At 38.4% G+C, this 16,596-nt stretch overlaps 1 protein-coding gene across 4 annotated transcripts in view; it reads right to left on the bottom strand.

Annotated features, from left to right (window-relative positions):
* The window catches only part of PPP1R9A (protein phosphatase 1 regulatory subunit 9A), a 131,898-nt gene that overhangs the window by 36,538 nt on the left and 78,764 nt on the right, over nt 1-16,596 (bottom strand). For all 4 annotated transcript variants that reach the window (XM_015618034.2, XM_015618035.2, XM_015618036.2 and 1 more), the window contains exon 5: nt 5,393-5,528. In XM_015618034.2, the coding sequence (XP_015473520.1) occupies nt 5,393-5,528 (136 nt within the window). The remainder of the gene's footprint in view (nt 1-5,392; nt 5,529-16,596) is intronic.

The following is a 16,596-nucleotide window of genomic DNA, read 5'->3' as shown; positions in this document are numbered from 1 at the left end:
AATATGCATCATGAACTACACGAAACATACTTTCCTTGAAAAAATTCTCTCTGCTGACTTTTGTTCCACATGAAACTACCAGAGGGTAGTTGTTCAGACTCTGTGCCAGCTAGCTAGAATGTGAAATTCATTATTTTACAAGGAGCAGGAAGGCACAGAAAAAAAAGTCATATTACTTCAAATAACAAAGCCCTGTGAGGTAAGAGTTGTCATTGTAACTCCCTGAGGTTCCCTGCAATCCATTTTGTTTCCTTAGCTGGCAACAGCAATAATATTTTTTACTCCATAGTCAATGGAAACTTACATGCCACTGAAGGAAAATCTGTGCTGGTGAGCAAAATTCATCCAGGTAAAAGCCCTGTTTCTCATTTCAGTAGCACCTAGGGCTTAAGCTTGTCCCATCCAAAGCAATAGCTTCTGATATTAGCCGTTCCATTTTGCCATATGCTATCACAACTAATAACATGAAATTATCAACATGAGCTGCAATTTTCCACTTCTAAAGGGAAAATGTGTTACTTGCATTGTTTAACTGCCTTAACAGTAAATTTCTGATATGTGCCTAACATTCCCAACCAGAAAGCAGGAGCTGCAGCACCAGCCAGGATAATGCAGACAGACCTTCCCCAAATCAGCATAACAAAGGCTGCATCAAGCTACACCTTTTGTTCCTGCTGAAACACTCCCATAATCAGGGAACCATTTGAAGAACTATAAAAATAATTCAAGCCCATCTCTTAATTTGATTTTTTCTTTTGATGGTTTAATTCTTTCAAAAGAGTGAAGAAAAACATAATGGTACAGTATTAATCATTGCTTTTCCAGGAGTGCATCATATTAATGATGTTGGAAAAACGTACTCTTTGAAAGATCTGGTTTAGCAAATATACCCTGGGTGTTAGATATTCAAGTACATTGCCTTTTTGGTTTTTTTGAGTGTGTCAAGATTTTTTTCAATGGTTCTAAATGTTGCTTTGCTCTTAGCATGTCCTAATGAATGAGATTTTAAAATGAAAAAAATACTCACTTGACTATTAGTGATATTAAAATAGATTAAAACATCACTTGCATTAATGTACTTGTCTCTGGTCACAGAGTGAACAGAATCCTGCAACATATTACTCATTTCACATTTTGCATCACCCCATGCAACCTTCTGGCAAACAGGTCATCTGCCTTATCTGACTTTAGTCATTTGCTGACAGAACATGAAGATGATAATACGAAGTTCAAATCAAAATTCCAAGAAATATCAGAATTTGACTCATGTGCACACAACAGTACGTTAACACAGGGAATTCAAAAGGTTTCAGTTAAGGGTGCAGATTCAGGTCTTACTTAGCACACTAAGTAGGAAATACAAAGACAGTGCCTACTTCAAAGCCTTTGAGTTTTATTTTCTGACAGGATTCTACAAATTAAAAGGATGTGGGATTTTAGGAAGCTAGACAAACTTGATGAGCAAACTCTGCAGTAGTCTATCTAGAGGCAACATACTCTCCCAGCTTAATGTGATTAGCACAGACTCACTAGGAAATGCCAGTGCTGCCTACTGTATGTAACACTTAAGAAATAGCTGATACTACTGGCTCAAGTGCTTGACTTGTGGGAGCTCAACAACAAATTGTGAGCTGATGCACACTTATCCTGTTGGTCTTTGCATGGACTCCACTGTGAACATCCATTTTCTTTTCATGTTCATCAGTTCTGCACAAGGGCTTTCTGTTTCCATGCAAAAACTTAAATGAAGGAGCATCTGAAAGCATCCTGTAACCCTGTGATGACCTGCAGCCCATGGTAACAGCACATCCTGAAAATGCAGGGATGCAAGGCATTTATATAGTAAATGATGAGTTTCCAGTTTACTTACACAGTAAATGATGTATGTTTTAGAAACACTATGTATTACTGTAAATCTTCCCCAAAAAATAGCTGTAAGGTAACATTCCTGCAAGGCAATGGAATGAGAAGGTAGTAGGGTAACACTGCATCTCTAAATTTAGTATCTAACTCAAGTCCACTGCCCACTAGCTGGCAGAAATCAAATCTGTCTCAAAATACTGCTTTTTGAAAGAACTTGGTTCCTTCTAAAATACCTACATACTCCCTGGGCTGTGAAGCCTGGCAGAAGTTCCAACACAGAGGAAATCCAGCCAGCTGGTGACACAGCAAGATAAAACACCAGAATTTGCACATGCCTGGCAGACATTCTCTTCCTGTGATTTAGCCAGCTCTAACAAACACAAGTCGTATGCCATGACTCCAGGACTCAAACAAGACCACTGACTGCTCTGAAAAACTTAAAATCTTATTGCTGGCCTTGTGGTAAGGTCTCTGAGCCTCAGAATCTGGCAGTCTCAAGACCATTTTCTTGTTTATTCATGCAGCACCGTACCTGGAGATTCATGCTACCATATTTTAAATGGTGTAGGAAAATGAACAGGATGGCTTGACAGCTCTGAGACTGAGCAACTCGTGTATAATTCTGTGCTACCTCAATACCAAACTCCTTACACTGGCAATCCAAATAGTCCTGAAATCCACGCAGTCAGTCACTATTCCTTCAATGGAATGGACTCAAAAGGGTGGTAATGGTTCTTGTATACTTACAGATATTCATTCAGCCAGTGGAAACTGAGATTTTCTTGCCCAAAAGGTGCTCTGCTTACCAGAGCCAAAGAATGCAGGGCTGGTGGTGGTGTCTGGCAGCAATATAAACTCAGTCAGACTGGTCCAAGGTAAGCTCAAAGAAGTAATACTTGTATTTGACAATAAATGGAGCAGAAATGCTTGTGGTGACCAAAAGTGTCTTTGAACTGTGGCTAATGTGCATTAGATCACAGTTTACATCGTGTCAACTGTCTGGGAATGGTGCAAGTTATCTAAGTAGACCTGGATGGCATAGTCAGGTGGCTAAAAAAATAATAATATTAAGTATTACCGCAGATATTCAATAAAATCTGCTTCTGGTAAGTCTCTTAATTAAGAAAGGGAACATCCTACACTGCAAACCTTAGTAACTAAACCCCTGTATTTATTCTTAAAATGTTTACCACCCATGCCCCAAATATATACATGGCATCAAGTAGGAAATGGGTAAGACCTTCAATGATCTCAATGTAGTTTTTAAGAAATGCATTTATTCTCAGGCCTAACTCCTTCTCCTTCCAAAAGAGATAATTGATGAGACCATCTGGATCTCCCCCAGTAGATGCCTCTCCCTTTCTTCCTCAGTTCCTCATATATAACACAAAACTCCTCTGCACTCCAAAGGCCATTGCCAAAAATCATGTCATAGTCACAGAGATGGTCACCATCCTCAGCGTAGTGTTAGAATAAGGAAACATACCTTTAATTCTCTTAATTCTGGAAAAATCTGGGGAAAAATTGCCCAATTTTATTTTCTCTCTATGATACAAAGGCACTATCAATAGAAAACAGTTTGTAAATTTAGTATCTTCTGTGAAAAATTTCTGCAGTGAACAGGACTTAAGAGTTCGTAACCACCAAACTGCAAGGACAAGACACATCACAAAAAGTACCTGATACCTACTCATACCTGTCCTCTTTCAGTACTGAGAAACACCTGAATGGCCATCAGTGTGACAGTGTCACCATCAGCACCTTGACAGCAACAATCCCTACTAAATGCTGAAGTACTACCAGCATCAGTATTGAACAGTATGGCTTTAACATCTTCTTTATCGACAGATCTTGAGTAATGCCACCTGTGTGGTGCATGAAGGTAAGAAATACAAACATTTGACATTTTTTTGCAGGTGGATGTTTCCTACAGATAAAAGGTGTAATGCATCAATCACTCACACAGGTCAGCCACACACCCGTCTATGAGCAAGTACACAGTGAGAAATCATCAGGCTTACCTAGGATACACCTCTCTTGTCTGTATGAAAGCAACCTGACCATGCTCACCATAATAGGGCACTGACAGTCTTTGAACCTTGACATCTACAGCACACTGTGATGACTTGTGAGAGGTCTCTTTTCCCAAAGGCTAGCTGTTCTCTTTTGTTTTTGAAGAGATTGTAAGAGAGCTCCTTCAAGAAACTTCTCTTGAATTTCATTGCACACTAAAGAGAAGTTATGAGACTTGCATGTTTCTGCAGCTGGAGGAGGGAACAGAGAGGATATGGATTTTTCTATCCTTCGTGGTCTCCCACAGGCACACATACATATGCATGTATGTTCTTATTTATATGAGTTACGCATGTCCTTGTGACAGGATTAATTCTAAGATATACTGAAATATTTTTATTCTTAGTATCAGTGGAAATTACAGTAAGTGAAAGCATTACTGGGGATAGACCAGAATTTTTACTTAGTCTGCTGGGACATTTCCAATTGTTCTGACATACTTCTATGTTAACAGTGTGTTTCAAAATCTGAGTATATGCTGATTTTATGTCAAGAGTATTTTTTTTTCTAAGAAGAAAAACTAACCTGAAATAAATGCATATCATGAATTCTCTATCTGCCCTTATCTACTGTTCCCTTACACAAAAAAAACCAAAAAACAACTGGCCCAGGATGAAAACACACTAATACATGGAGTCTAGCATTTCAAATTAATATTACTCAAGATGATGTGAAATGATGACAGTATGCTTGGACTATATGGAAGCAGTTTGTTACAAAACCCAGCAGCTGATTTAGGGAGTAACATAGACAGCAGTAGTCTCTGAAAAAGCTCTCAAAGTAATCTTTCCAAGTATCTTGGTATTTAGGCATAGTAGGAATTTTATGAGAAGGGAAAGAAATTATGAAAATTTTACTGCACAGTGTTGTTACTTTCAAAACCTTTATATTGGGACATCAGACGCTAATTATAAGCATGAATATACACTTCAGACAAGGCAGGCTAATTCTCTATCCTGAGGAATATCTGCTGACACAGAAACAAAATTACAGTGTGAGGAACGAAGGATCTTACCCAGAATTTCAGAAAACATTCTGACTTCAGAAGAATATCAATTCTTCTCAGAAAAAACCCCAACTTCCTCAACCCCTCTAAAAGCTGAAAGGCAACTTTTACCGTTTTCAAAAAACTCGAACATTTCAGTGCACAACCAAACAAACTTCACTGCCTTATTTCAGAAGGGTACATGCTTTCAAGGAAGAGGAATGCTTACAGAAGCATCAACACACTTGATATTTACTCTTCTGGAACACAACAAATACTTCATGACAAAAAGTTTTTCTATAAATTTGTTCTTCAATTAAGATTCATCATCAAAATCTGTAAAAATCATCAGTGAAGATAATGGAAAGGTCCAAAAGTTGACCTCTGAGTGATAAGTAAAAAAAAGAAATTAGGAACAGAAAACAGAACATTGAAAAACACCAAACAGTGAAACACTGGACAGTCTGTTACCTCATCATCATCTGCATCATACTGTGCATAATGCTGCTCCAGCAGCTCTCTCTGGCGTCGTTCTTGTTCTAGAGTTTGGCTAATCAGCTGCGCAACCTCACTCACTTGTCCCGGTTTTTCTCGTCCAATTACAAACCTATACAAAACATTAGTGAAAAAACATTAATCCTACAGTTTACTGAAGTTCCAGGTTGGTAGCCTTTTCCTCCAAAGATGTGTAGTTTTGATTGTTGCAAATGTGTTCTGTGGATGAGATTTGTCACAAGGGCACTGTGGGCAGGAATAGGAGAGGTCTGGTCACATGGCAGGAGGGGCAAAACAGAAGGGACCATTACAAGCCTCCACTCCAAGTTTCAGTGAAGTATAACCACTTCCCTTCCCTTTAGAGCCATGTGTTTTTCAGGAGGCTACAGAAGACCAGACTGTTATGGATGCACAGTAAGAGCACAGGCGCACTTACGGCAGCTTATAGTGAAAGGAACATGCATCGGAGTAACTCCTTCCCACCCTGACTTACAATTACCTTCCATTTCTGAGCTTTTATATTTGCCTTCCTCCAGTCTAGAAAACAGAATCTATTTCCACATTTTAAAATCTGACAGACACTATTTGCTTAATTTTAGGCTGCATTTAAATCTGTCTTTTATTTCATGAACTTCTGTTGCTAAGGAACATTTTCTCCCCTGTTAGCTACTGCAGAACACTGGGTGCACACTTCCTTGGCTTAACAAAACACAAGGGAAGTGCCTCTTTCTCGGTTGAGACTTACAAGAATGCTTCTCAGTCTTGCTTTCAGCAACCAGAACTCTGAATTGAGTTTGTAACTCCCCGCTTTTCCTTTTCAGCACAGCGGCATAACCACATTTAGATATGTTGCTATCTCCAGAACAGATCATAAACACCCATTACAGAGTATCAACACACTGTGAACTACTGAACAAAAGCACAATTTAAAGATGTCAAGCTGAAGAATTATTTTCTTAGAAGGCTAGAAAGATAATTAGGTAATTACAGATGAAAGAAGTATTATGTAGAGCTGAAAAGCATAATAAGGTGACACTGAGATACTGGATATGGTAAATTATTTGTTTCCACAACATTTGGCTCAAATGATGAATTTCATTTATTATCTGAATGAGAGGCAGAAATATGCATTATACCCCATGTATGAAAATTCTTTTCATTAGTACTGCCTATCACTGTTAAAATCCCTTGGGATTTGTCATCCAAGTGTAAGCCAACGTCCCAAGAGTGGAAGACCCTAGGTCCATTTCCTATGACAAATAACTTTTCAGAGTCTATGAAGTCAGGCACTACAGAAGGGACCACAATTTGGAGATTATTTCAACATCATCAAAATATCCAAGCTACTCATTACTTCCAAAAGGGTAAGAAAGGTGAGAATGAGTGACTCCATTTGAAATAATGGCACAAGGTGCTCTGAAAATAATTTGCAAAAAAGTGTCTTAGCTTAAAAACATCAATAGCAAATACAGCAGAAACCAGAAGATAAATAAGGCAGTAACATCAGCATTTTAATACTGATCAAAACAGATCACAGTTTGGCACTCATATCCCCCGATCACAAAATACAACATTAGATCTCAGTAATGATAAAGACCTTGGTCTGAAAGAAGAATATTTCTTCATGGCCCCCACACTTGATCTGTTCTGCATACTGACTCACAGACAGATCCTGTTTCCTCAAAATTTTGATTTTAGAGCCAAGTATTAAAAAGACTAAACCAGTCGTGTTTTCAGACTCAACTGGGAGGAACAATGAACTTTTAAAATTACCAAAGGAAGTAAAAAAGGATTTAACCCATATCTGCTACTTATTTGTCTCCTCTAATGTAAAAAAAACAAATTTAAAGTAAATATGGAAAAAATAATTTTATTTAAAAAAAACATTTAAAGCATTAAAGCATATATTACTTACACATAGTAGAGAAAGCAAGACATTTGTAAACACGTGAGGGAAATCCTCAATGTGTGAAGTTATGAAACCACACAAAGTGATGCAAATATTGGATTCCCTCTGGCCCTCTGCCTGGTAATTCACCTTCCTTGGAAAACACAAGACTCAAAATACTTCATACAATCATTTTTGTACACTGAAAACTTAGAATAGACAACATATCATACATCTGAAGTCTGGTAATTCCTGATAATATAGAAGTGTTTTTTGACACATTAGACTGTAATGCAGTAATATTTTCATACCAACACACAAAATTAGGCAGGATGTAAAAATATGAAGCCTTATTAATTGAATTTTTCTTCTCAAGCCAAAGAGAATTTAAATGTTAAATTCACAGTGATATGATTTTCAAGGCTTGAATCACATGTAAAAATGAAGTTACTCAGTGATACCTGAAGCTGTTAGATGACATACGAATAAAAGCTTTCAAGCAATGACAAAGTTTAAAGCAAATTTTCCAAAACAGAAATATACTAGTAATGTTCTATCTTTTTAAAATTTATTGCTTTAGAGTGAGAAATATATAAAATATCTGAAAATAATTTTTAAGAAGCATTCAATCTTCAATTTATGTCAGTTTTAGACAAAGAACTGTAAATTTGGAAAATGGAATACTATGTTCCCAGCAATTAGAGCTTTTACAAACTAAACCAAACTTTTTGTCATTTTACATTCCATGATCTTACGAATACAATGCATATAATTATACTTAACTGGTAATTGAGGTAAATCATATAGTTACATTTTAAAGAGAGAGGTGAATAAAAATAACTTAGAAAATCATAAAACAGGGGCAGTTATTAAAACTCTAAGCATGAATTAGTTATTTATTCATGGAATAGCTTTAAATTCAAGAACTATCATATTCTGAAGTGTTTAAATATGAGAAAGACATAAGGCTATGATTCACTGACCAAAAAATCAGTCACTGAATCATAATACACACACTTCAACAAAGTGACAAATTATATATTTCAAATCACTTTTGCTCAACAAAATCAATCACATGCATTTCAGACTCATTAATTAGTCTCAAGGGCTAGAAGCATTATATAGAAGCATTATATATAGAAAAAATAACTACACATTCTGTCAGCAACAATATATTTGAAAAGTTGGTCATGTTTTTAGATATGAGACAAATTTTACAGCCTTTAAACCACATCACAATAATATTCCCCTAGATTATTAAAGCCAGGAAATGCAAATTAAACCCCAGCAGATCTGTGATAAGACATCACTGTACGAAATCACAGGTCATTACTGATTTTTATTGAAGCCTGCAATAAAGAAGGAAGGAGAAGGAGAGAAGCAGGCATGAACTGCCCTTGATACACAAGAGTTACACTCAATTTAGCTGAATTACAAGCTGTGAATTATTCTTTGTGGCTGTAGTCAAAATGAACAGGGATGGAGCTAGAAACATAATTAATATTTGACTCTATAATGCATTTTAGAATAAAATAGAATTATGTGTCTTGAGAAATTGAAAATTAATTACAGTAGTGGTGGTTAAGAAAACCATTCTACTGCAACTCCTACATCTCCCGCAATCCATGATTTAAATATTTTACAGCGCACCTGATACATAACCTTATTCATATGTCCAGCTTTTATTAAAAGAGGATCTGCAGACCTGTGCTTCTTGAAATAACATATTCATTTTTCTATCAGCTATGGGAACCAGAAACACTGTTATAAAAATTAAATTTAAAAAAATATTTCCATTTTGAAAATAACTAGTACTAAAAAAAATTGCGAAGGCACCAAATCTATGATGCTAAACTGAAGTTCTGCAGCACACAGCTTTAGTGCAATAAATTAATGATTTCTCCTGAAAATACTTCAGGCATTATGTGCTGAGTTAAAAATACATTAGCATGGTTTCCTTCTATCCAACAAATATCAATTAAGAATACAGCAAACACTTTCAAGAAAGAAAGGGGGTTTTGCTGTAGCAGTATTCAAAATCTTTTCTTCTAACCTTTCCTAAAATACAGTTTGATACATTAAAATGTACAGTATTACAGTATTGGGGAGTTTTACAGTCAGATACCTCATCACTGGATCTGTTCAAGGCCAGTGTGGATGGGCTTTGAGTAACCTGTTCTAGTGGAAGGTGTCCCTGACAAGAGCAGAGGGGTTAGAACTAAATGCTCCGTAAGGTCCCTTCTCACTCCAACTGTTCTGAGTTTTAAAATGGTTTTCTTGTGAGCTTTAAAGTCTGAAGCTGCTTCAATTACCATTTATCTCATTTATTTCAAGATGTCTTCAATTACCTACTCTAGCTGCTTCCATTAGGTTAACAGGCACATAATTAATCCAAAGTGCTAAAAGGGGTGTGAACACTGTTAAGAAAGCAGTTTTATTTAGTCACAGCAGCACAAGCTGGAATTTGTGTGATTATAATGAACAACCTCTCCCAAACATCACTCTCAAATGCAGAAGCCACTGACAGAACATACGAAATTCACAACCTATGAGCTTCCATTATGCTTCTTGATATGAAATGATCTGAAACTCATAAACACTCTGAATAATTTCTGTTGGAAGGGAACCAGTCCAGCCTAAGCCCCTGACTTGAAAAGACAGGAAGCTTTGTCATGGCCTTGATGAGAATTACCCTTGCTGCAACTTCTATTCATTGCCTGTTATTTTGTCCAAGAGTATGAAGAATGTGTGTTTATCCATTCTAACTCATGGAAAATAGTTGAGACAGCAACAAGACGCCTGACATCCCGTTCTCTTCCTCCTACTGCAGATGTTCTTTCCACCTCTTTCTGGGATGCTGCCTGTACATCTGCTGTCCATCTCACAGCGTTGCACAGGGATGCTGCCCCAGATGCTGGACTCGCATGAGCCCTTGCCTCATAAGGTTTCTGTCAGCCCATTCCTGAAGGCTGTTGGAGATCCTGTGATTGCAGCTCTGTATTACCCTAGCTATCTAATGTGCAAACTTATGTCAGTAAATCCCCCTGCCCCTGCATCAGAGACAGGTATGTGCACACAGATCTTTGAAGCTATGAACTGGAACCAAGAGGACTGGTAGAGGGAAATAAAAAATGTTTGCCTGGAGATAAGTGATCCAGAACTAACAAACAGGTGAAGAACTCTACTTGGAGATGAGCACCCCAAGTAACATAATGAAGTGACGACCATCAGTGAATGAAAGAGGCAATGACTGAGTGAAGTTATTTAAGGTCACATAAGAAACATCTTAGAGGGCAATATGTGTAATATATAGTGCAGGATGCTGGCTATGTGAAGCTAGTACAGACGAGCAGACTTTGGGAAGAGCCTCCAAGGACCCTGGAGATTGAGTTACCAGTAAGATGAACTGTTGTTCAGAAGTTCTGCAGCCTCTATCCTTGTCCCCAGACCCAGGATGAAGTAAAGTACTCTGAATTTAAAGACAGACAGCAGGACTTCAACTTACCACTTTGGGTTGGAAGGGACCATGCCATGAGCAGGGACACCTTCCATTAAATCAGGTTGCTGAGGGCCCCGTTCAACCTGGTCTTGAACAGTTCCAGGGATGGGGCATCCACAAATTTTTTGAGAAACCTGTTCCAGTGTCTCACTACCCTGTGAGTAAAGAACTCTAACAAAAATCTCTCCACTTTTAGTTTAAAACCATTCCCCCTTGTCCTATCACTACCTGTCTAAAAAGTCACCCTACCTCTTTTATATAAGCCCCCTTTCATTACTGGAAGGTACTATAAAGTCTCCTCAGAGTATTTGCTTCTCCAGGTTGAACCTGTCTCCAGGAGAGATGCTCCAGCCCTCTGATCAACTCTGTGGCCTCCTCTGGACCCACAGCAACATGTTCACATCTTTCTAGGGCTGAGAACTCCAGAGCCAGATGCAGCACTGAAGGTGGGGCCTTACAAGGCAAAGAGGAGAGGCAGAATCACTGCCCTCACCCTGATGGCCACTCCTCTTTTGGTGCTGACCCAGAATGTGGTTGGCCTTCAGGGCAAACAGTGGTATCAGTGGTACTGGTGGATGAGCAGCAAAATCACAGATGAAGCATCAGAAAAGCCTCAGCAGACTCTCCAGAGCATCTTGGATAGAAGCCCCTGATAAACTATGCTACTATCAACACTAAATGGATATTGAGTCAGACAATTAGGAAGTCATGTAAAAAACCCACACAATAATATCAATGCACTTAGATTAATTATTCCTCCAGAAATCAATTCTAGTCTAGGGCCTCACTGACACATAAGCTTTTCTCAGGAGTACTTCAAAATTAGCCAAGGGATTCAATGTTTTGGCATCTTTCCAGATTCTGGTCCTTACACTTCTCTGTTCTTGTGAGAGTGCACATTAAGAATCAATTCCTTCTCTTTCCAGACAGCCTGACAGTATTCCAACACAACCCTTGCTTAAAAGGTTTCCTTGAATACAGGGTCATAATTTAATCAGCATTTGCTATAGCACCATGCAATTCTTACAGGAATGGCCACTTCAAAGGAACACACTTGTACATCTGTGCTTTAACATACCTGAATGCAGTCACCTCTGTTCAGAAGGTACAAATGCTAGCAGGCCATGTTTCTAAAAGAAACAGATTGTTTTTTGAGGTGAGATCTGTCTTCCCTCACCCTCACCCTTGCTGGCATCCACAGGGAAGAAATACAAGAAGAAAATACAGATAGGTCACAAGTAAGCTTCTGAGTTCAGACCATGTCCTTAATCTGGATGATTACATGATCCAGATTCTAGGCAAGGTAGACCATCCTCACAGCACAGTCCAGCTAAATGCTCCTACAGCATCATCCATATATTTTGGCTTATTATCCTGCAAGGATGGACAGCAGGTATTTCTGCCTAGCTGTCACAGTGTTGTATCCCATTAATCAAGGTGCACCGAAACTGTGTGGGAGCTTCTACAAAATAGAATCTTGGATGAAGGAGTAAAAAAATTAGCTAAATAAACATATATTATGATACTTCAGTTGCAGGGTTAGTAGTTTAAGTTTAGATCCAACCAAGTTGAGGATGAACTGATTCAAAACTTGTCAAGTTGTTCCTTTTACCAGGAAAAGTAAAGAAAAGCTGCTCCAAACGAGATCCAGCCCCACTGAACCTTACTCATTCATGTTATACTTAATTTTAAAAGCCATGTTCCAATACCTAGAAAAATAGTTTATAATTTGGACAAAATATTTATATTTGTATTTCGCACTCAAACATATAATTTCCTGTCCAAATGTGCAAATATTTTGAGAAAAAAATAGCCATAAAATTCAAATTAGCAAGAACTCAGGATACAGGGACTATGCTTAAGCCAGTAAATTACACAGTGCCAGGGAATGCTTCCAAGTTCTAGTAACTGGTCATCATATTAAAATCGTATTGCATCACTGAAACTGTCTTGGAAACAGTTCGACCCAAGTTAACTAATATTTTAGTACTGAAGACTATTCAGACACAATCTAGGAGTTAGAAAAAGCTAGGAGTCAGCTTGGATGTTTCCAGTGGACAGCTGGATATGGCCACCCTGCTCAGAAAGGTACAACTCTTTAAGGGTAGGAGCACTGACCACTCTGCTGCCAGCTGGCCTCAGCACAAAGAACAGTCCAAGGCACAGCTTGTCTACTACACAGGCACAGCCAAGGAATATAAACCAGCGAAGCAGTGATGAATGCAGTCTTATCTCACCCATGCTAAGGGGTCAGAGGACTCTTGAGTAATTTTTCATGTTCAGCACACTTCTCCTGGTAATCTTACAGGACAATAACCAGTGCCTGTAGGAGTACTTTGCAGAAACCAGAAGGAAAACCTATTATGGAATCTCTGATATAACCACAGTGGATTAGACAGGAGAAATTTACACTACTCTGGTACACAGCACCACGCATTTAGTTTCTGCAAGATCCACAATTCAGGTTGTGAATCAAACAATCAAAGAAGCAGAAAGTGCACCATGCTCACATGGCTTCTGAAGCAGCCCAGCATGAAGTCCCAGCTCAGCAATCAGCATTACAGAGCAAAGGGCTTTTATTTCCTTCTCTTTTTATCTCCTCAGCTCTGGCACTTGGATTTAAGGAAAAAGAAATCAACAGGGAAAGGAAGAACAAAACCACAACGCCCAGGCAGAAAAGAGATAACACATAACACAGCTCTCTGAAGCAGACACGGAGTGTGGTACCCTTCGGTTTGGGTCCTGTCTCATTACCCAGTAATTAGCAATCCTGCCTCTACTACAATGTGGATCTGCACTTTGGAGAGTGCCTGCAAAATTTTAAAGGACCCACCTGTTTCACAGCGTAAGAGCACAGGCAGGCAAAGTCAGAAGGAGCAAAAGAAAATCTGCACAGGCATGCACACTGAGAGAAGAGAAGATTACTACCTAGACAAAGGAGTCACAACAAAGTCACGCTGTTCACTGTTACTGGCAATAAACAGCCTCCCATTGGGGCATGGCTGCTGGCTACATCTGACTTCATCTGTCCCCTACAATGTCAGTTCTTGCAAAGACCTGACTCTATAAATTACCTTCCCAGATGCTGTGGTGGCAAACAAAACTAATGCAAATACTATTTTTGGAAACTGTGTATTTTTCAGAAAAAAATCAGCTCAGGATGGGGTGAAGAATTAGCTGAGGAGGGAATAAATGACATTTCAAGTTGATGTTACTGAACAATCAATTATTTTTACTTTTCACCCTTTAATTGCTCCTTGTATAAGAGCTATATAAAAGTAAAACTTTGCATTAAAGATCACATTTTCAGTTTAGTACGAGATAAAAAAAATTAGGCTGCGAAATAATTGGGAGTTGAGACAGAACCTTTCTTTGAACTAAAAATTTCCAGATAAGAAAAAACAAAAAATGGCAATAAATTATTCTTTATTAGAACAAAGAATAGTTAATAGTGAAAAGCCAGAGGGCTGTAGAGTTGCACTACTGTTGTTAGAACATACTCTTTAATGATCTAGAAGATTAATTAGACATGGCAAAATTGGCTAACCAATTATTTAAGATGGAAAGACTTTGATGCATTTCAGCAGAATTTAAATAAACAAAAACAGGTAAACTCACTGGCAAGTTAGAATTAATACAATTAATAACTTTCATGGTGGTACAAGTCATGATAAACTAAACAGGTTTTGCACAGGTTCTGCGTGGTTCCCTAAAAAAAGTCAAGAACTGACTCAGAAAGCACCATGAGAGCATCCACTCAGTGCCTAGCAACAGTTTGGAAAGCCTAGAAAATGTTTAGTCACATTCATACAACAGGATACGGAAGGAGGACACAGAGTTTAAGATTTGCCTTTCCAGTAAAACACTGAATTTGGTTAACTTCCTTAAAAGAAACCTTTCAGAGGAAAGTAATAATGCTAAAAGCATAAAAGCAGCATACGACTACTGGGATTTTCTGATGATTCTGTCATGCAAAACCCTTTCTTTTTATCAATGCAGTATGTCTTCCAAGAACCACGTCCTCCTTTCCTGGGACCCTGCCTCTCCCTGAGCTGTGTGAGCACAAATCTTTGTATCCAGTAAGTATGATAAAAGGATAAAGTTTTCTCTATGAAAGAACTAGATTTTTTTCTCTTGTGAATATGTTCCAAGGAAAAAAATAAAATTCCTTGGAGGCATACAGCTTTCCAAGTGAGCTTTCTCAGACTGAGACTGTAGGGTCTCCCAGAACCCTTTCATTATGATGAACAGGGGAAGAAAGTGTGGTTCACAAAGGCTTAACATAACCCAAGCAGCTTCAAAGAACAGGTCTAACACTCAACATCACAGTCTGTGGGGAGACTGCAAGCAAAATAGCACAGGAGAAACTCCATGACAGGATAGGATTCCTACTGTCAAGCTGTCTCCTTATCCTATCTTTCATGACTGCAGGCACCACTTGTAAACTTCAAACTGATAGATTACATCCTAAATGGGGTCAAAAGAAGCACAGAACAATTAGTGGTATTAGTGTGGCACTGCCCTCTGAGCCATTAATCTTAGAGCAGGGGCAACACTCAACAATATTGAAAACAACACATATTTCAAATCCCTCCTGTATATAATCAAATTCTGAAATCTACTAACATGAGATATTAGTAAACTAAACAGTTGTGTAAAATTATAAAGAAGACTTGATATTTACATCAATTGAAATAGCATTCATAGCTGCATTTGCCTGATTAGAGTCACGAGGGCACTAATTCTTATCCTGAAAAACAGAAGCTGATTGCCAGCTGGGATTATGAAAGAATTCCATCTCTTTCCTCTGCCTCAGAGGCTACCAGAGTACATCTGCTGGGTACTGATTATCTTTCTAGAAAACATTGTAAGAAAGAATAATTTAATTTATCATCATTGTATAAATCAAGTTGGTTGAGCCAATGATCTTTCATTATGATATGATGAATCTGCTGGATAATCCAATACTGCAGACAATGGATAAAATAATCGTAGATGCTTTCGTTTGTTCTTCTTTCACCTCCTCTCAGCCTCACCTAGAACAGTTCAAAAGGTAAAAGCCATGTCTTCATTTTAACAAATGCTTTACTGTGTCAGCTACAGACAGTCTGATACATTTTTTCTGATAGAAAAATTGCAAAAATCTATTCTAGGTCAATGACTTCCACTGTCAGTGAAGTTCAAAGTGTTCAGAAGGCTCAAAGGAGAAAAATAAATCACTAAGTATTGGTATTATGGAAGGTCTCTGAAGAGGTATTGACTGCATTTATCGCAAAGAATTAAGAAGTGGCTTTAATGCCATTCTATTCATGAGTGTCCTTTCTGGACTGATCTCACATAATAAACCCTGTTATAAAAACCAGCATGCACTTTGACTAGATTAAGGACAAAACGACTTCAGATACGTAATGCTGTGGGATATTAACGTGAATTAATGCCAGTGAAAGACACACAAATCTGTGTGCGTACAGGACACCAGGCAGAAGAAAGGCACAGGTTTTGTATGCTATAATCACAAAGAGAACTATGCTTATTAAAGCAGTTCTATAAACCCCATCAAGCTGACTCTACTGAAGAGCAGGTACGTGAGTAAGTGCGAATGTGATTCCTCCTGTGAAGGAGGGATTCATGCCTTGCCTTGGATCAGGTGAGGTGTGCTTGTACACTGCCTACCCACTGGAAGCTCGGCTGGGACATCCTCTGCAGGGAAGGCAGGAGGGCTTTATAGAGCAGTAACCTCCTCCCCTGCTCCTGCCTCCTGCAGTGACACGGATCATTAACAGCAGCTGCCAT

Source organism: Parus major, chromosome 2 (genome assembly GCF_001522545.3).
Source record: "Parus major isolate Abel chromosome 2, Parus_major1.1, whole genome shotgun sequence".
Lineage (NCBI taxonomy): Eukaryota > Metazoa > Chordata > Aves > Passeriformes > Paridae > Parus > Parus major.
The sequence above is the reverse complement of the archived record's forward strand: the minus strand, read 5'-3'. Positions and strand labels throughout refer to the sequence as shown.